The sequence below is a fragment of the Cornus florida genome, unplaced genomic scaffold (genome assembly GCF_030987335.1).
Source record: "Cornus florida cultivar Cherokee Brave unplaced genomic scaffold, ASM3098733v1 CherokeeBrave_3.0.0_Hap2_Chr06, whole genome shotgun sequence".
NCBI lineage: Eukaryota > Viridiplantae > Streptophyta > Magnoliopsida > Cornales > Cornaceae > Cornus > Cornus florida.
Window position 1 is genome coordinate 59,676,366 of NW_026775576.1, and position 20,488 is coordinate 59,696,853.

General features: G+C 35.4%; 1 protein-coding gene across 2 annotated transcripts; it reads left to right on the top strand.

Annotated features, from left to right (window-relative positions):
* The first annotated feature begins 1,237 nt into the window (after nt 1-1,237).
* LOC132311632 (uncharacterized) lies at nt 1,238-20,426 on the top strand. Of its 2 annotated transcripts, XM_059809637.1 has the most exons (12): nt 1,239-1,456; nt 1,585-1,640; nt 1,825-1,858; nt 5,663-5,761; nt 5,865-6,013; nt 10,398-10,436; nt 11,263-11,355; nt 11,767-11,865; nt 13,772-13,873; nt 17,763-17,846; nt 19,460-19,525; nt 19,990-20,426. In XM_059809637.1, the coding sequence occupies exons 1-12, from the start codon at nt 1,381-1,383 to the stop codon at nt 20,074-20,076; spliced, it is 984 nt and encodes a 327-aa protein (XP_059665620.1). In that variant the 5' UTR covers nt 1,239-1,380; the 3' UTR covers nt 20,077-20,426. The 2 variants fall into 2 exon arrangements, with proteins under 2 accessions (XP_059665621.1, XP_059665620.1); XM_059809638.1 differs by lacking the exon at nt 11,263-11,355 and having other exon boundaries at nt 1,238-1,456.
* Nucleotides 20,427-20,488: the final 62 nt, after the last annotated feature.

Here is a 20,488-nt window from a genome sequence, read left to right on the forward strand (position 1 = left end):
ACAACAATTTCCTTCTACATTAAAAGCGTTCATATTTGTAAGTCTAACTTGAGTACATCAATTACAACAATTTCATCTCAAAAAGTTATTTTGGGCTATTTCGTGTTCACGAGGTAAGATTTTTTTTTTTTTTTTAATAACAAAAATCAAATTTGAAAAAAAGAAAAATTATGTTGCTTTTTAATGGCCAATTTTAGTCCACTTATCTTACGGTAGTATAATTCAATTCAGGAAAAAGAAAGAATTTGGACTAAGAAAACATGGCAAATTATTAATGCTTACTAAAGATCAAGTGCACGGAAGGAGTTCTTGAGCTATTTAAATTTTCCATCTTCTATTCTAACACCATGGTGGATTTTCTCTGCCCTGTGCATTTATACTCAATTTTATTTTATTAATTATACATAGTTTAAATATGATTTTATTGGCTTTCCATTTTTATTTTTTTGGAAATTTTTTTACATTGCTTGATGGGGAGAGAGAGAAATAAAAAAAAAATTTGTCTCAAGAATAATCTGTTAAAAGGTATTTTTGTCCAAAATTTTTTCTCAAACAATAACTTAAATGGACATAAGTTAAAAACACCCCTTAGGATAATTGAGGAGAGTTTTTTACCAAAAATATTTAGAGGGGGTTTTTCGCAATTGATTACTAGTGGACGTGAATTTTTTGCAATTCATCCAATAAAAATAAAAATTTGGCATATCTAATCTTACATTTTTCCTTTTTCTTTTAAAAGAAGAGGAGATAGATGAGGAGAGGGAAAGAAAAATTCTCCTAGCGGTATCTCACTTAATTTCAAAACAATAATATTACCTATCTCTGTATATCTCATCTAGAAATTATTTATTGCTATAACTCCAAAATAAGATGATCCACATAAAAATAAGTTCCAACATTCTGAACTAGTAGAAACTAAAATGTATGAGAGTTCAACTATAATTTTTTTATTTATTTCATCTTACTTTTTTTTATCATGTGATCTATAAATTTGAAATTAAAAAATAATATTTAAAAGTAAAGAGTAACTTAGGGCACGAAATTCTTGTTTGTTCGAAGTGAGCGAAATGAGCTAATAAGTCATTATTATTATTATTTTGCAATAAATATTATGAAAAAAATCTAATGCTATTTATCATTTCAGACCAACACTAATAGTTACAATTCTGCAAATTTAGGGGGAAAAATGGTATTTCCTATATCACCAAACACGCAGCAATTAAATATAGAATGTATCGACACACAGTTGCACACACACATAAATATGCACACGCATTCACACTGTTGCACAAACCCACATACATGTCTATCAGAAATTAGTACATGAATCAAGCCAAATTATACATTGCGCGAGACGACTGCCTATAACCAAAACTGAAAATGTTGACTCTTGTATTCACTTTGTTATTTCTAGCGTTAATCATCGCAGTACTCTTCAAATTCGTCACTGCTGATGGTATTTATACGAAACCTAGCCGGATTATATGTATATATGTGTATATAATATACAGGCATATATGGTTTCAGAGTTCTCAAGTCCCTGGGTTTGATTCGATTTTCTCTCTCTGTATGTGTTTTCAACAGGGGATTTCACATTGTTATCAAAAGGGCATGTAAAGCGCGAACAAGTGGAAGATAAGGTATGCAAATTCTGATACACATGTAATAAAAATGACCCGGATTTCTTTTATCTCATACACATGTAATATATACACACACGTACAACATGTGTGTATATATATATATATATATATATATATATATAAATATATGCAATTTAATTTCTACATTTCATATAAATTCGTTTACTGATTTTGTTGTTAGGTTGTTTGGATTACCGGGGCCAGTCGTGGAATCGGTATGTTTGTAATTTCTTTTTGCCCCTGCAAATGTTTAATTTTTTCTGTTATTTCTTGTGTTCATGGTGTTGTGGTTAACTTGGTTGCTTTACTGATGTTTGGGGCTTAGTAATGAGCTTTGTTCTTTGTTTCTTTAATAATTTTGAATATTCCTGCAAAAAATACTGTGCAAACTCATCCAATTTATACTCTCTTTTATTATTTTATGAAGTGGTTTCATTCATATATATTGACAATTTATCAATCTGTGAGACTGTTGGTTACATATTTATCCTTGGTCTGGAAGTATCTCAGGAAGTAGTTCAGATTTGGGCTTGACTATTCAATCTTTAGCTGATACTATATTGAGACTTAATTTCCTTCTTCTCCTTCTTCTTTTGCTATTTTTATTTCTGAAAGGAATACTATAGTGGTTGGGATCGTAATTTATTTGGTTGTTATTGATTATTGGCTGGAGATGTGGTTTGTCCTATATAGTGTTTAATTGATATCAACGATGGATTCATTTGTATAATTTGGAGTTGTTTAATTGATATCAACGATGGATTTATTTGTATAATTTGGAGTTGTTCTCTTGAAGGCAATTCTTAGGCTGCTTCACAGGGCAAGACAAAATAGTATTCACTCAAGTTATCTGTGCTGCTTGATCCCATCTGCCACTCTTACGCGGTTGCGCCTTAGCCCTGTATTTACCCACCCATTGGTTGTTTCTTGCTTTCTAAGTTGACTAAATTACTCCCTAATATGCGTATGTGAATCTTCTAGTTGTAGATGACGATGTTTAGAAAACAGCATTCATTGGTCTGGAACAAACTTCAGATCTCTCAAAATAGGGTAGACAACCTCTAGATATGAGGTGTGAAGATCATGCGCAGAATAACTAGGAACTCGTACTGCATACTTTACGTTTAGACGAGTGTATAATATATAATGTCTCCCCACAAGTCCTTGACATCTCACATTATAAACCTGGGGAGGGTCAGATTTACCTGGAGCTTGGAGGTCATGTGTTTGAAATGGGAAATAGTCTCTCTGCATACAGAGGTAAGGCTGCGTTGACCTACAATGGCTGGAGCCTCGTGCAGTAGGTTAGCCCTTTTTGTGGTGTTCGTTTTATAATATTATTTCGGTGACGAACCTTAACTTGTGACAAAAGAAGAATAACATCATAAGGTTATATTGTAGGCTATGTTACATGGACTCTTCGAAAGTAGGCGAAGTACCCGTGTCGAGACACATTATTTGGACATGGGTATAGGATATGCGTCTGACACTTAATAATTTAATTTTATTATAATCATATTAGACACTTTGTTACATAAATAAATTATTTTACTTTAGAAAATAAAGTAAAATATTAAATAATATGAATATTTAGCAGTGTCCACCTGCCCTCTATTTGGAGATTTGACACTTCTGACACGTGGATTCATGCGCGTACTCGACACACATACACGAGTCCTAGTAAGATAGATTGTAGGTTTGATAGACTCAAGAGTCAATTGGATCTCAAGATTCTTTCAATTTTATAGGGATTTCACAAGATTTTCTATCCTCTTGGTGTTTTTTGTGTGGGATCGAGAGCGATTTGGTTTTTTGGACTGAACGACTATAGGATGGTAGAATCTGAATCAATTTTTTGGCAACCTGGTACAATTGCAATCTTTTTTAAGAGATTGATCAGTTCATTTACTAAGAAACCAATATACTTGGTTCTTTTATCCATTGAGACACATACTAATGTTGAAGCTGATGCTTTAAGAATCGAAGTAAGCAATGAGGGCTATAAAACATATGCTAATTCAAGGAGATTCTGTTTAATTTGTGGAAGGAAACATGATTCTTGTGTGTGTTAGACTTCGATGATATCCAATGGGTGCATTTAAGTAATTCCTTTTGAGGAATACAAAATTCCATATGTTGGCAGAATATGATATTTTTCCAAATGGGACACTTAATTTCTTAGAAGAATCTATTGAAAATTGTTAGGCTTCAGTTCTACTATATAGATTTTTGATAACCACCTTTCAAATAGAATTTGGAAGCATGTCTTGGGGAACCTATCCTATCCCTTTCCAAACAGCTGAAGTCATATTAGACTTGAAGGAGCTTCCTACTGAAGTTTTTGCTTGGATTGTGGCCCTCAACAAGGCGAACACAAGAATGATATGATTCAAGGAGGGGACCCTATGCAAACCTTTTGCTTAGCATTTGTGCCGTGTAGGAGGGATGTCAAAGCATTGACACCAATTTATTGCCCATAACTCTGCTTATCAACTGTGGCAAAGATTGCTTTCTTATGAAACTATAGACTGGGTGGCCTGTTCCTATAAGTTGTTTTTGTTGGATTTTTGTTTTTTATGGCTTTGTAGGTCTCAGGGCAAGATCAATTGGAGATCTTCACTTATGGCTTTTCTTATGTCATAGGCTTGGAAGAAACAGTTTGGGGTTTCAAGGTATTGGCAATTCCATGAAGGAGGCGTGGACATGAAAATTTAAATGCTTCTTTTTTTGAGTTTCATCGTTAGAGAACAGAAAGTCATGGATAAGCTTTTAAGACTTGTTTTAGTATTTCATCGTCTGAGATTGGAGAGCCGTGAGCTTGGGGCAAACCTTTATAATTAGCACTGACTTAACAGTGGAAACCCCCCTCCTATAGGCACTATTTAGTTTTATTTTGAGAGTTGCTCCCTGGAGAAATATATTTAAGTGGGCACTGGTTGCATTTTTTGGCATGGTGGACTTGAATTTATGTATAATTTCTCTTTCCCTTCTGGCAAGGGGTATGCCATCATTGGCGTCAAGTGGAAATTATGGCTTTGCTTATGGGTATTAGAGAAGGTAAATATAGAGGTTGAGGTAATATTTATGTGGAAGGGTATGCCTAGATTCTTGTTGTTTGGGTTAAAGATAGATCTCAGGGTCCATGTAAATACCCATGTACGTGCCATCACATCCTGGATATCACTTAGAAAACTACTGCCTCCAGTTCTTGGATTCACATGTCAGCTAATAAGGACGTGGATTTATTTAGCTAACTGGGCGGCGATCACTCTTGAGTTTAAGGGACCTTCCTATGCTCTTTGGTATCGATGTTGTTTTCCATATGTACGTTTTTATTTGCGTTTTTAATTCTGCAGGACTCCTTGCTGCCTTGTTTTCCTTCTTCCTGTATTCTATTTTCTGTCACCTCTATCAATTGGTTTCTGTTTCTTATAGGAAAAAAAATAAGGATCATGAAAACAATTCAATAATCAAGTTTCAAATGGGATTAATAAAATAACAGACCTATGGCTCTTGGTTGGAAGTTGTTGAAGCAACTTAGAATTGGTGGGGTTGTGGATCTCTATTATCTATAACTTTGATGGTGGTGGATTTGATTTTCACATATTGATTGGCACAAGTTTGATCCTTAAATATGTGGTGGATGTGCTGTTATTTACTCCGCCAATGCTGGATAGATTGTTGAAACCAGCATTGAAACTTATTTCATTGGATTTGGCCGTGAAGATTACGATCTTTCATTTCTTGTGCTAATATATAGAAGAAAAGTTTAGTATAAGAATCAATTCTTGATTCCGCATTTATCTCCTGTCCAGATTTGACACCAGTAGCTTAAAATCTGCCCAGGCCCTTCCTGTTGAGGCAGATTTGTTTGTTTTTGTTTTTTTTTTTTTTTTTTTTTTCCTTCTTCTAATTACCATAAATATTTTTTAGGTTTCCTGCAGAGAAATTTCAGTTGCTGTTTCACATACCATGTAAAATTATTTAATTTTGTTTGTTCTTTAATCTTGGAATTGAAGGGGAGGTCCTTGCCAAACAACTTGCCACTTTAGGGGCCAAGCTCATTATTTCTGCTCGAAATGAAGCTGAATTGGAGCGAGTCAGGACACAGCTAACTGGTATGTCCCTCCACCAGAAACTTTAGAAGTAGCCTTTTGATTTAACATATATTTACTTCCCAATGTTATTTCCAGTTCTTTATCTGATATGTGGCTGGCATAGGTAAACATGCACCGGACGAGGTGATGGTTTTGCCTTTGGATTTGACGTCGGGAGAAGATTCTCTCAGTGAGGCTGTACAGAAAGCTGAATCCTTTTTTGCAGGTTCCGGGGTGGATTATATGATCCATAATGCAGCCTTTGAGCGCCCTGTAAGTGAATAATTACTGCAATACAGATAGCACACTCACGTAGAGCAGTATTTATACCCTCGATATATATGTAAACAATCGGACTCTTTAGCTGAAGTATATTCTAGATCCTTGGCACATTCGATAACAATTTTGGAATCACACACACAGAACTACAACTCTTCACCAAGGTCATGATTATCAGCCACTTCCTTTTCTTTTTCATAGGTATAATGATCCTGTGATTACGACATTGAGAGGGCATATGTAGACTGAAGAACTAGGGTCATAACCCAAGGCTTTGAGTACGCAATGCCCAATTAGACCTAGAGGGGAGGTGCATAGGTTTTTTATGAAGCCCTTACTGTCAATGAGCTGTTTTTCGCAATTTAATTTAATTATTCTAATTATTAACTAGAGTCCCTTATATTTATGCGTTTGTTCATTGAATGTAATTGATTATTCAAACATGGAAGCATTAATCAAAGCAGTAATAAGCAAAATAAAGAAATCATGTGGAAATTTACATGGAAATGCCATTGAGGAAAGAGCACGGGACTTAGTCCACGCAGATCATTTCACTATGAAGTGAATGAATTATACACTAGGTTAACCATACTTTAACCCAAGCATCCCCTAGTTACGTCTGACTCAGACTCACGCCAGACGTTCTCCTTGAACTCTTGCTGCAAATGAGCAAATCCACTTCTTATGCGATGATCCGCTCTTCCATTAGCACATTGATCTCCATGACTCGTAACATCTGATCGTTATTGGTTGTGTGGAAGTTGCTTTTGGTGTTGAAAATTCTCGTTGCAGTAGGATTGTTGATGTTAACACTAACAACACGCTCACTATCTAAATGTATGATGATGAATGCAAAACATAGAAAATTCTAGCTATTGTTTTGGTAGAATGCACTCAATATGCTTTTATATCCTTTTTAGGACAGATGTTGGGGTGAGGGGAGAAGAGAATTGAGAAGGAAGGGTGGGCCTGTTAGACAGTAACCAATAAAAGAAATTTTATTTTTTATTTTGATAAGTAAACAATAAAAGATTTTAGAGAACTGAGTTGATGGAAATTGACATCTCCAGAATGGCAAAGGGTTAGTTCATTACCCCAGTGTACATTTTGCCTATGTGGGCAGGGGCTGGGTGAGGAAAATTCCTAATTTTGATAATATATTGAACAAAGGGGCTGCTTTGAGTCTTATCATGTTTGTCAGCCCGAGATTTTTCCATTGGACCAAGTGTTCAACTAATGATTTGATGTAGGACAGAGGACAGTTTTATCGACTTTTTCCTCGTGTTTAGTAGTTTTTAGTAATTAGGTTTCTTCTTATTTTTTTATATAATTTTTTAGAGAGTGTTGAATTTTTGACTTATTGTGTGATTTCCTTGTGTTGTTAGTTTCCTTATAGTGTTAGAGTTCTTTTATTATAAATACATGTACTGTAGAGAGCAGAATTCATAAGTTGATTAATAATATATGCACCTACAGTGAGACCCTTTTTTCCACCTGCCTTATGTCAGCAATGGCTCCATTCTTTCCTTAGATTTCTCTGCAATTTCTTTTTAATTTGGTGAGTTCAAAGTTTTTTATCGTTCATTTGTGAACGCTTGTAGCTTCCGCTCTATCAGATAGTATAGAGTCTTGTTTTACCCTTGTTATCGTTTTGGTAGCAACCACTTTGACGACGATGATTGTAGAGTGTAGGCCCCTTGGGCAGGTATGCATACTCAAGAACTGCAATTTGATCAATGGTATAGCCCAATTGCTGGTCTTGGGATTCATGGCAACCAAGTTCGTGGTCTAGTTTGGGATCGTACCGACAATGTTCCTCATAGCCAACCAAACACAGGTTATGTTCCTGTATATCCACATAGGCCTCCAGTCTATTATTCCAATAATGAGGAGTTCAAAGTAAAAGGAGTTGCGATGGATAGATGTAGACATTACAAAAACCGTAGATATCCAGACAATCGTGAGTTTAAGAGAAAACTTGATCTACTCACTTTCGATTGAAGTATTTATGCTAATGATGTCTTGGACTGGCTGGTATGAGATCTATTGCAACCCCGACTTAAAGAAATAAGAGATATGCTTAATGAAGTTGAGCACTCTCTCGAGTATTTTGACATACCCGAAAACAAGCAAGTTCCGCTTGTACCGTTCAAGCTTAAAAGATAGGCTTAAGCTAGGTGGGAACAGACACGAACTAACTGAAAGAGGCAAGGGAAACAACTTGTGCAAACGTGATACAAGATGAAACGGTTGTTGATTGCTAAATTCCTCCCACCAGATTATGAACAGACGCTGTATCACCAATATGAGGATTGCAGGAAACAGGATTGCGGAAAAGAGATTGGTTTGTCAACGAGTCTAAGGAGGAATTTTACAATAAAGATAGTGACATCAAGGAAGATAATAATAAATTTATAGAAGCAACCAGTGATTTTGAGCAAATCTATGTTGCTTCACATATTGTAGTTGAAGATGAAGTTTGTTTTTTTTTTTTTTTGTAAATAAAATGTATTAGAAAGTGTTCAAGAGGGGAACGCATCCCAAGAATAAACAAAAACCAAAGAAAAATCAAGAAAGCCAAACATAGAAAGGGACTTTAACATGGCAAAAGAAGATGATGGTGACAAGAAGCTCGATGCTGAAAGTGAGCAATATGGATTAATTGTTGATCAGTGAGTCAACGATTTTTCCAAGTTGCATGTCCAAGATGGTTTGTCAAGCTGGTGAAGGATCATCGCAGGAAGAAGATGACGACATCAAATTGAGTTTTGAAGAAATTCCCTTTATCTTTGATTCCTTTGAGAATTAAGTCCATACAAGCATCGCTTATGCACCTGAAAAGCCTTGGAAACAGTTCATCATGTGGGAAACTTAAAGAGGAGAAAAAAAGTATTCCAGTATCCCCCCACCCAAAGAGACCAAAGTCACTTGGGATTTGTGATGCGTGTGTTGGAAGGAGTAGTATAGAGCCCATGATAAATAAACACGACAACTTTAGAGATGATGTGACTTTATTGATGTACACTCACCATGGATTGTTGGTGGCATTTATTGAAAATCACAATGAGCATTCTGGATATAAAACTGATAGAAAGGTTGTAGATTATTTGATTCTAGGTAATGATCTTATCCATATGCTCTTCCCCGAAGCTGTATCCATCAGTGACGATTATCATAAAAAGTTGAAAGAAAGAGAAAATAAATGGACGAAAAATCTTAAGCAAGTTTGTAAAGCATTAAGATTAAGTCTTTAATAGTATGAAATCTTGTTTATATTAATATACAATGTGAGTTGGGGGGGGGGGGGGGGGGGGGTGGGGTGGGGGTGGAGTTACTAACATTTATATGTAAGGGCACCCCTTAACCATGTAGACGCGTTTTGAGGAAAACCTCGAACATTGAGAGGAGAATGTGCAAAGTGGACAATATCTACACAGGTTTGGGGAGGGTCGTGGCAAATGGTATCAGAGCCAGGTTCCTGAGTCGGAAATGGGAGGGAATGCACAAGCCCATGCGGGTCAGGCTAACGAGGATGCTAGGTCCCAAGAGGGGGGTGATTGTGACGTCCGACATAGTTCTTGGCATTTATATGTGAAGACACCCTTTAACAATGTAGACGCGTTTTGAGGAAAATTGTGAGCACCGAGAGGAGAGTATGCAAAGTGGACAATATCTATTCGGGTTTGGGGCGGGTTGTGACATACAATGAGCCGCAGCGAACCTCGAGGACGAGTTTTTTTTTTTAAGTGTAAGGGACTGATGTACGACAGTCGACTTTTTCCCCGTGTTTAGTAGTTTTTAGTAATTATGTTTCTTAATACTTTTTTAGAGAGAGTTGAAATTTTGACTTATAATGTAGAGCTTTCTAGTTTCCATACGCAGATAGGTTTTCTTATGGTGTTTTGGTCCTTTTATTATAAATACATATGCAGAGAGCTGAATTAATAAGTTCATTAATAATAATATCATATTTTTCTGCAATTTTCTCTTTAACTGTGGATTCGAAGTTGTTCATTGTGAATGTTCATAGCTTCCGCTCTGTCATGATTTGGTGAGAAAAGCCTTGTCAAAACTCACGATTATTGTTTATCATGTATATTTGGGATAGGCATTTGCAACCAATATGATGTAGAAGTCTCTTGTGGTGGTAGCATCTCTTCACGTTCATAAGTGATTTTTCCTCTAGGAATCCTTGTGTTTGTAATTATCTGTCTTGTTCGATTCCTTTGATTGGTAAAATTATGATCAACTTTATGAATCTTCTTTATAATTTACTGTTTTTTCCCGTGGATTGTATTCTGTCTTGATAAATAGTGTTGTTGTGACAGTGGTGATGCATTTGAGCAGATAGTGATCTTTTTTCCCCCCTGTTCTGCAGAAAGCAACAGCATTGGATGTGACTGAGGAAAGTCTCAAGGTAGACATACGTGAAACATATGGGTAGTATTGATTAGGCCTGTGAATTGATTGGATTATGATCTCAACCTTTTAAGTATATTTGGAAAGAGGGACTTCCGACGAACGATTCAATTGTGATTGGGTTGATATTTTAACAAAGATGAACCTTGGGTTGTCTGGGTGATATGGTCCAGATATGAATCTATTCGATAAAAAACAAGATATAATATATTAGGCGATACACTTGATATATATATATTTTATCTTGTTATATTTTGACTTCAACTGTAATTCTTTGTTGGTTCCTTGGCAAAGACACCTTGTCCTTTCTAGTTTTCCTCGTCTTTTTAACTAAAGCTCCTTTCTTAATAAAAATAATATTACACTTAAAACATAATAGATTTTAGAAAAAAAAGAGGACAACTATTGGAATACCTTTTATTTTTGTAAAGTAATTATTTATGTTTTTATGCATCAGTAGTTGAAGTTATTCTAATTTTTTGTTTATTAATCTTTACAGATTAAATTGGATTTCCAATTATTAACAGAATCAAATTCGATTTGGTTTTATGTTAATCTATTAGATCGGAATGATTCCTTAAGCGATTGGATTCCGATCACTTCAATCTTGGTTTAAATCTGACGGGCTTACAATCCCGATGGTCAGACTGAGTCTGACTGCTGAAAGAATCATTGGCTGCCACAATTCAATTGGCTATGCCTTGTGGCTGTGGAGTCACTAATCTGGTCTACCACCAGGACATACAAGAGTGTTGTAATATAATTATGGATCTTGTTCTGTTTGATTTTCTTCTAATCTTGATACTTCTCTGTTTTGCAAATAGGCTACATTTGATGTAAATGTTTTTGGGACGATCTCTCTCACAAGGCTACTGGCACCTTTCATGATAAGGCGGGGGAGGGGTCACTTTGTTGTGGTACGTGGAAACAAATGATGTTTCATTATTTTCAAGGAGGACATAAAATTGTTCTTAGAGCATTCATTCCATGTAGAAGTAAAATTTGGAGCAGGGGCAGAGGGTTCAGTTTGGGGGTGGGCAGTTCACTCTATATGGCCGGGGCTGCGTCACATCTTCATGCAGCTGGACATGCTAAGCAACTCAGAACTCATTGTTGGACCTTGACTTGAAATTCATTACTTTGATGATTTTAAACATGATTGGGTTGCCAGCATGCCTGCTAATTATGAACTCAGTACTTAATCACATTCATTAGACACTTGATTATTGAATAATGCTATTTGACGGTACTCTTCCCTGGTTTGCAGATAGTTGAATCCTATAATATGTTAATTTCTGTTTTTAAATTTGATTTTATCTGATATGCAGATGAGTAGTGCCGCAGGAAAGTCACCTGCACCAGGTCAGGCCGTATACTCTGCTTCTAAATATGCCCTAAATGGGTACTTCCATACCTTGCGTTCCGAGGTAAGTATATTTTCCGTATCAAGGAAACAAAGGGGACATGCACATCGGCCTTTCTATATTATGCTGTGCTAAATTATACACATTTATTTTTATTCAGATTAATTGTAGAAATCAACTGAGAGTAAAAATGGTTGACGTTGAACTTCAGAAAACTCAACTTGCTTGACCAGTTTTAGATGACCTTTGCCAAAGCACCTTGAAGGATTGAACATATTTGGCTCAAGTGGGTAAGAACTTGGCCCTGGTGCCTCAAGAAGCGTTATGTCTAAGGTTCGACTCCTCTTGGGTGCAAACATTTCCTTGAGAGATGTTGGGGGGGGGGGGGAGAGGAACATATTGAGTAATCATCTACCTATGTAACTGGATTCAATATGGAATCAAAACACCATAGACAGTTATTGGATTGGAGATATTTCAATTCATTCTGCCAGCAGCTCACATAACCTTCTGCAGCAGAGTTACTTAAAGGGCATGTTTAGGGGGGGGGGGGGGGTGTTGGGTGTTTGGGGGTGTGGGGTTGAGTATCAACTAGGGGAAAAAAAGAAGCTTGAACATATTGAGTAATCATCTGCCTATGTAACTGGATTCAATATGGAATCAAAACACCATAGACAGTTATTGGATTGGAGATATTTCAATTCATTCTGCCAGCAGCACACATAATCTTCTGCAGCAGAGTTACTTAAAGGGCATGTTTAGAGTATATCCAGCCCAAGTTTTTAAAGTGCGGTTGTGGGGTGCAGCAGGGGTTATGTGATCAACCATCGTGGACTTGAAATGTTTTTTGACATGACAATGAATCAATATGGAACTTTTAACTCAAGATTCCTATTAAAAAAAAAAAAAAAAAAAAAAAAAATACTATTGGATTTTCTTGAAATTTAGAGGTGTTTTGATATGAGTAACTGTAAGAAACGTAGAGAGACTATTCATGAGGAACAAAATCCACACAAATGTATATAAACTAACTAATATTTCTCAGGGATATCAAAATGGAAAAAAGAATCAGTGGCTAAACTAATACCTATTAGATTTAGGCCATATAAAAGAGTTTTGGCGAAAATTTCATCCACACAAAAGTCGTATAGTCGTCTTGGCATGTACTTCATTTATTGAGATGCTTGGTGATACACTGCTTGAAGTCAGTGAGGGTAGTTGCATCTCATCAAGCCTACCCTCTAGCTTGGACTGCCTGGATGAGTTGGAAGGTTTTCTTGGCTATGATGAGGAAGAAGCAGACCTTCGTCTCCAGGTTGGGTTTATCGTGAAGGGAATCGGGAAGAAGCCCCTTCCTGTTGGTAGGTATAAGTGATTTTGAACAGAGCACAGTTCTGTTTTCTGTTCTTCTTTGGGTAGGTGAAGATAAATTACTAACAAAGATGAGCAATGATTACAAGATATCACGATGGATATATCCTCCTACTTATATGACAAATTTTAGAACCATCCACAAGGAACACAAGGACCTAAATATACAACTACTACAAGGTCATTGACTTGACCAACCTGTACCCATACAACTATGCCGTTGAAATAGTATTCCAAGTGGACTGAGGGCAGAATCTTCCTGTAAATGATTGCAGCCATATCTGATCATAAACTCCACTGCAAATGTAAAACAAATCAATAGGCATATTCCTCTTGAGATTAATTGATTCTGGAGACTTGCTACTAGCCAGTTTCACATATTTCCCAAATATAATGCAACACACTCTCGCTTCCTTAGACAACAAAAAATCATAATCGTTACATTTTTATCTCATTATTTATATATCTTATAATATATTAAGCCCTGTGATATTCACCTGAGGCTGAAGTCTTATAAGGGAAGCTTTCCTCCTACCCTGGATGTTCAGGAATGACAAAGATTATATGAAATCACTCTGTGATTAATTTGTGATTGCAGCTCTGTCGAAAAGGAATTAAAGTGACTGTTGTCTGTCCTGGGCCAATAAAAACTACAGATGGTGTGGGAGAAAACACCTCTGGACAAAAGGGTATTTCTGAGGTAATTTTCTTATAATTGTTCTCTTGGGTAATTGATTTTTATTCTTGTTACTTATGGTGCATAAAAATTTTCTGACATAATAAGCTAAGACAAATTGATTGATTGTGTGATCTTAGGTTGGCAGTAGATAAACGGTTGGATGATGCTGATTGATGAGGTTTTAAGACAGATTAATGCTTTTTATGAGATTGGTTTTACAAACATGGAATTACAAGAAATGAGAAATTAATGTGTGTGTTTACCTGAAGATACTGAATTTTTTTAACATACCTGTAAAATTTCCCCCCCGCCCCTTTTTTTTTTCTTTTCCTGGTAAGTGAGATTTATTGACAAAGATACAAAACTACAATACAAAAGGGGCATCCTCCAGTTTACACAACTAACAACCAACTAAACTCAACATAGCAACCTATTTAAACAACTCACCACCATACTAAACAGCCCAAAGGCAACTAAAACAGAAACAAAAGTTTGAACCGCTATCAATTAATACTGAAATCAACAAACTAAAAAAGCCAAATTTCCTTTTAAAAAGCCCGAGTCAGTATAGAAAATTAGAAAGCTGTCAGCAGAATGAGCCTTTGTCCATCAAAGGATTTACCACCTAAATCAGATCAAAATAATATCCCAACGGATTAACTGAATATCATATCAGGTAGCTCCCGTTGTCTAGCAAGCCATCTATTAGTTTCGCTTTTCTTGGGTTTCAGATTCAAAGAAGCAATTTTGCTGTAAACACTGAACACAATATCTTTCTGGACTGCTGTAACTAACCTGGACTTATGATCGAATATTCTAGCATTTTGTTCCTTCCATATAAAGTATACAGTACCAGTGAGACAAAGCTTTCAAAATTTCTTCCGAAAACGCTTTCCTCTTAATTCTATAGCAAGTGTAGCTATCAATTCAGGCCATGAGGTAAAGGGGTGCTTAATTTCACATTTATCCATAATAAATTGTCAGGCTGGACTTATGGAAGTTATTTCCACCTTGCACAAAACTCACTCTCTATACCATACAAATTGCACAAACTTGTAAGAATATGAAAACACTTGTGTGTGACTGGTTTTTTGCAATGTTTCAAGGTTTGTAGTTGTTTCAATTTAAAGGTATTTGATAGAAATTCATGGAAGCCCCCTCTTTCCTTACCTTCATTAAGGTGCTGATTGCCTGATTGAATCAGTTATGATGCAATCCATCTAGTGTAGACAGAAGACTATGTCTTGCAGATAGTTTTTTCATAACTGAAATCTACATTTGCATGTAAGTGAATGATCATGAATTGTCTTTACAAGAGAACAATTAATTCCCGCATTCAAATCTCGTTGCAGCACTATAGGTTCCAATTGGCAACAACCGTTACAGCCATCAGATTGAGTGCTGTCTCTTTTCAAATTCCAATAGCTCCCTCTCTCTCTCTCAGATAATTTTTCATAACTGAAATCTACATTTGCATGTAAGAGAATGATCATGAATTGTCTTTACAAGAGAACAATTAATTCCCGCATTCAAATCTCGTAACCATCAGATTGAGTGCTGTCTCTTTTCAAATTCCAATAGCTCCCCCCCCCTCTCTCTCTCCCATCCACCGAATTTGATTTGGTGAAGTCTGTGATACCGACTGTCTCTCCCTCTCCCTTTAGATTTTTTTATCAGCTCCATCAACCGACTCTGATCCAGTGAAGTCTGTGCTAGTCTCTCTGTGTGTGTAGACAGCCCGCTTGAAGGCATTGTTTCCAACAGTTCAGGGCCAAATCGATGATCCTTTTCTTTAAATTTTTCTTGACAAATTTATCTCATTCTTCCTATGAATTAAAGCTGAAAAGTTACATGTTACATTGTAACTGCTGCTTCCTTCCAACAACCAAAACAGCTTCTTTGTCAATAAATTAGTTGGTGCGATATGGAAAAGCTAAGGATACATCTTTCTTGCTTTTAATTTTTTGTAGTTTTCCTCTTGAAGCTTCTCTTTGTGACTAAAACTTCCTTTTATGTGAGTTTTAAACTCCTGTAATCAGCAAAGGAGTGCTTTGAAGGAGACAAATATTGCGCTTTGACATATTTACACTCCACCATTGGTGATGATAGAGTGGAGCTTACTTGGACCTGTTTTTGTAGGGTCATAATTTGGTTCTATTGGTTTTACTCTAAATGAATTTCTATAAACTATACCTTTTATATGAGTGAAACAAGTGAAGCTCACATTACAGTTTAGGGTGTAAATTACCTGGAAGTGCAGAGGTCTATAACTGTTAACTTTTACATAATATTAGCAACTATCAATACATAAAAGAAATAAAACATTGATACAAGAAACATATTTCAAGTATATGAGAAACAGTAATGTTGAAGCTGGAATAATTAGATAGTACAAACATGAAAGGCTAAATGACATTAGAAAATAGTTATGAAACTATTGTTACATCAGTAAACAGTATCTCCTTAAAATTCAGAATAGTTAGAAACTTAGAATATATAAATATAGTATACTAAATTAGAGAATACGAGGACTTCGTAATTAAGCAAGCAGTAAAACATATCAGTATTACTGCCAGCATCTGGAAATTATCACAGGTATTTATGTCATGTTAGACACCTGAAGTAATTAAATATTTGTTGAAACATATATCAAAGCTTGTAGTATTGAAAACATTTCCACATAAACACACAGGCTTTTCAAGTGTCCGTATCAAGGAATTTGCTATATATGTGCTCCTCATTTTCTATTGTTCTCTCTGTGTCTTCCTGCTGCTTTCATTTACTTCTGCCGTGTGAATTAATGAGTTGTGTGATTCATTGGAAGTGGCTTTTTAATTGGCAAAATTTCAATTGTCTGGATTTAGTTATGTGTTGTTCTTTTACTAAGAAAGTGGTAGAATTATTTTTGGTATCCATAAGGAGGGTTACTTTAGTACAACAGTGTACCTTTTTTTTTAAATTTTATAAACAAGTTTAGATAGGATGCTAACCATATTCAAAGGGTGTATGTGATACATACAAAACCAAGATGCATATAGCAATATACAAAACAAAAGATAAACCCTATAAAGAGTTATGGTGTAAATGATATGGACTTTTCATTGAATTTATTTGTGTATATGTGCATTATGTTTAGGAAAAGAAGAGAGAAAAGGAATCCCAATGCATTGAGAAAAAGAGTGAAAATTTCCATTGAAACTTCTTCATCGTTTAATACTTGTTTGCACAACCACCAAATATGAAAAATTAAAAGATCACATTATCAAGCAAAATATAGCAATGAGAAACTCCACAGGGATGTCATTCTTTGCTGTGGAGATGACACAATAAGAAATCACTGGGAAATTACTGCTGCTTGTTTCCTGCAAATGGTTGTATGGTGGATTAAGGTCTTGGAAAGCATATGGGATTAGGGTTTGAGAGGTGGAAGAAGAATGAGGGTTTGGAGATGAAGAGGTTGGAAATTACTTGAATTCAGAAAGTGATAGGTTATTAGACTTGCAGAAGATTGGTTGATGGAAAACTTTCACATCTTAATTTGGATTCCTGCAATTTTTGTATTCTTAGTTTCTTATCCAATATTTTCTCACAGTTTCCAAAAATAAAATCATATAAAGTACTGTACCTTTTCTGTTCCATTTTCTGCTAACTATGGATAACATATTGCATTTTTTATAATACATATGTGACTTATCGCTTGTTTAAATTGATCTGATATCCTTGTCTTGAATAACCGTTGGTCAGAAAAGCAAACAAGTAACTCATTCCAAAGAAAATATAAAACAATGTTTAATATGCTATTAGGGGATCTTGATTTCTACAGTAAACCTAATATTATTAAACCAAAGGCCAAATGAACAATATATTGTGGGACTTTGTACCGTTTGCCCTTATTTTATTTTTTCTCCAGAAGCGCGTGTCATCAGAGAGGTGCGCGGAGCTAACCATTATTGCTGCAACCCATGGTCTAAAGGAAGTTTGGATATCGTATCAGGTATTCTCATTGAAATTATGAATAGTCTCTCTCATTTTTACAGTTTTGCATGTGAATATTGTGTGCGCCAATAACTTCGTAGTACTTCTACTCCTACTCAATTGAGTTGACGACATTGTTTCCTGCTGAAGAATATGGCCAATATCTCAATCTTAGTGATCTTAGATAAGATTAACCGTGCATCCATTAACTCGAGGCCTTCTTACTAGAAACAAAAAGGCCTGATATAGAAATTTTTAAGCTTAAAGAGATATTAATTTGAAGTTCTTTTTGGTCCCAGTGAAGGCATGTCTTCACTTTTTTCTCTGTATCTCATTGTAATATTTTGTTGATCAATACAATTTCCACCATTTAGGTAAAAAAAATGATATTAATTTGAAGTTCCAGACATGACTAGGTGGTGTTTGATAAATTTGAAATTTGAGAATTAGTTAAGTACTAAAATTTCTAAGAGCTGAATTTTATGTGCCAATTGTAAATTGAGAACTTTTATACTTGTTTTAATTTGAAGTGTTCAGTGTTTAAGTGGTCTCCTTACTTAATGTTTTACTTCATTTTAAGGGGAACTTACTATTTTATGTGATATCCAAATTTAGTAATCAAACACACAATTAGACAATCACTTAATTTTTGCAAAACTAAGTATTGGATTGAGTTGTCAAACAGCACCTAACATTTGAACCTCATGAACTGTCAGCTCAAATCCTTTCAATTAAACTTGAATTTAAGCTTGGAAATATTTGCGAAGGTTTCTTCTGCATGCACACATTTTATGCACAATAAGTTGAGTAACCGCATTTTAACTTCTCATCACGTCCTTCACATATTTTTTCATTGATAAAGATTGGAAATCTTAATTGTATTGAAATTAGCTTAAATTAAGTATGAGTAAAATTGGAAATAGGAAATACATCTTTTAGCTATATTCACCAAATGCATCCTAATTGTATCGAACACCAATTGGATCTACTCGTAGACTAACCAATATTGAATGATAAGTTTGTCCTATAATATGTGTACTCACCATTTACAAATCTGCCTCTTCATATTATCAGTTATCTCATTATTTCAGGAGCGATAATCCTAGTATCGGTGTCTACTCTTGTGAGCGACCAGGCCTTAGAAATTGTGAATTTTCATTTTAGAACATTTATATGGTTAGTGAGCTAACAAACCAAGTTGGGGTCTATGCTAGGATAATGTAATTTCTTGGAATACAGTTTTATTTGCAAAATTTCTGGAAATTCAACGTACTTTGGCATTTGGTTATCCTGAATGGGTAAAAAGGCACTTAAAATGGATCAGAGGGAGTGTATTAATGTTGTAAAAGATGAACTTTTAGGTTTACTCTGGGCGTTTATAGGAGTTAAAGAAAAATGGAATTTCTGAACTTTGGGATATGAGTGTTGCCACTTTTGTAATGTATTGCAAATTGGATCCACACTTTGTAATAAGTATGCATACAGAAAAACACACATCTGCCTGTTATACGCATAACCATCCCCCACTTTTCTGCCACGTTAACTAACAGCTGAGGGTTTTTACTTTTCTGTCCATATCTTTTTTATATCTTTGTTATGAGCTATAATTCCAATTTTTCCCATGCCTTGCAGCCTGTACTAGCTGTTATGTACTTGGTGCAGTACATGCCAACCGCTGGCTATTGGCTTATGGACAAGGTATCATATTCACTGTCCAATGTTTGCAGTAATTTAAACATTTTTCATGTTTACATGCATGGTCATCATGCAAAAACCTTTTGATGAATCTTTCTGATTTACACCCAATGAAAAAGACTCTGCCTGGTGTATGGTTGAGATTAGCCTAGCACGCACCCATGCCTTGAATGTCAGTGAGCACGACATGTACCTAGAGCGTTTATGATAAGACCCACGGGGATAAGCAAAAACAAAAAGAAATTGATTGCAATCTGGTCATTTGGATATTCGGTTTTCTTCTTGTGCTGCAGCAAGCATTCTATTTTATGAATGCATTTTGTTTTCTAGAAATGTTGTGCTTTTTAGTCTTGTTTTTTTATTTATTTGTTATCTTTTATTTATTTATTATATATATACTACAAGTGCTATTATGTCTAATATTCTACTCTCTTTTTTTTTCTCCCTTTTAATGTAAATGGCTGTAGGTTGGTGAAAAACGAATTGAAGTTGCTGCACAGAAGGGCAACACTTACTCATTGAGTTTGCTCTTTGGCAGAAAAAAAGCACAGTGAATATTCCAATGATTAAAAGCACAGTGAATATTCCAATGATTCAAATCAAGTCAATAGTTCGTGCGCGGGAATTCATCATCAAGAATATTCAAGCTGAAAAGTTTCGATCATATTATAGTTCTTTTTATGATTACATTCTATTTCTGTTAGCAACATTGAGAAAGCAGTTTTTTCCATCTACATTTGTAAAAGCTTCTCTCTCTCTCTCTCTCACACACACGCACACGCACATGCACATGCACGCACTCATGTGCGCGTTGTGGTAATTTCTGCACATGTTGCACATATACTTGAAGATTTTTGGTTGACTAGTAATGCATCAAGAATCCCGTCTTGGTTTAGTTGGTTAAGTGAGTTGGTGTTGGAGCATGTCTTAGAATCTAATATTGCCTTAAATTATTTTTTATTTTTT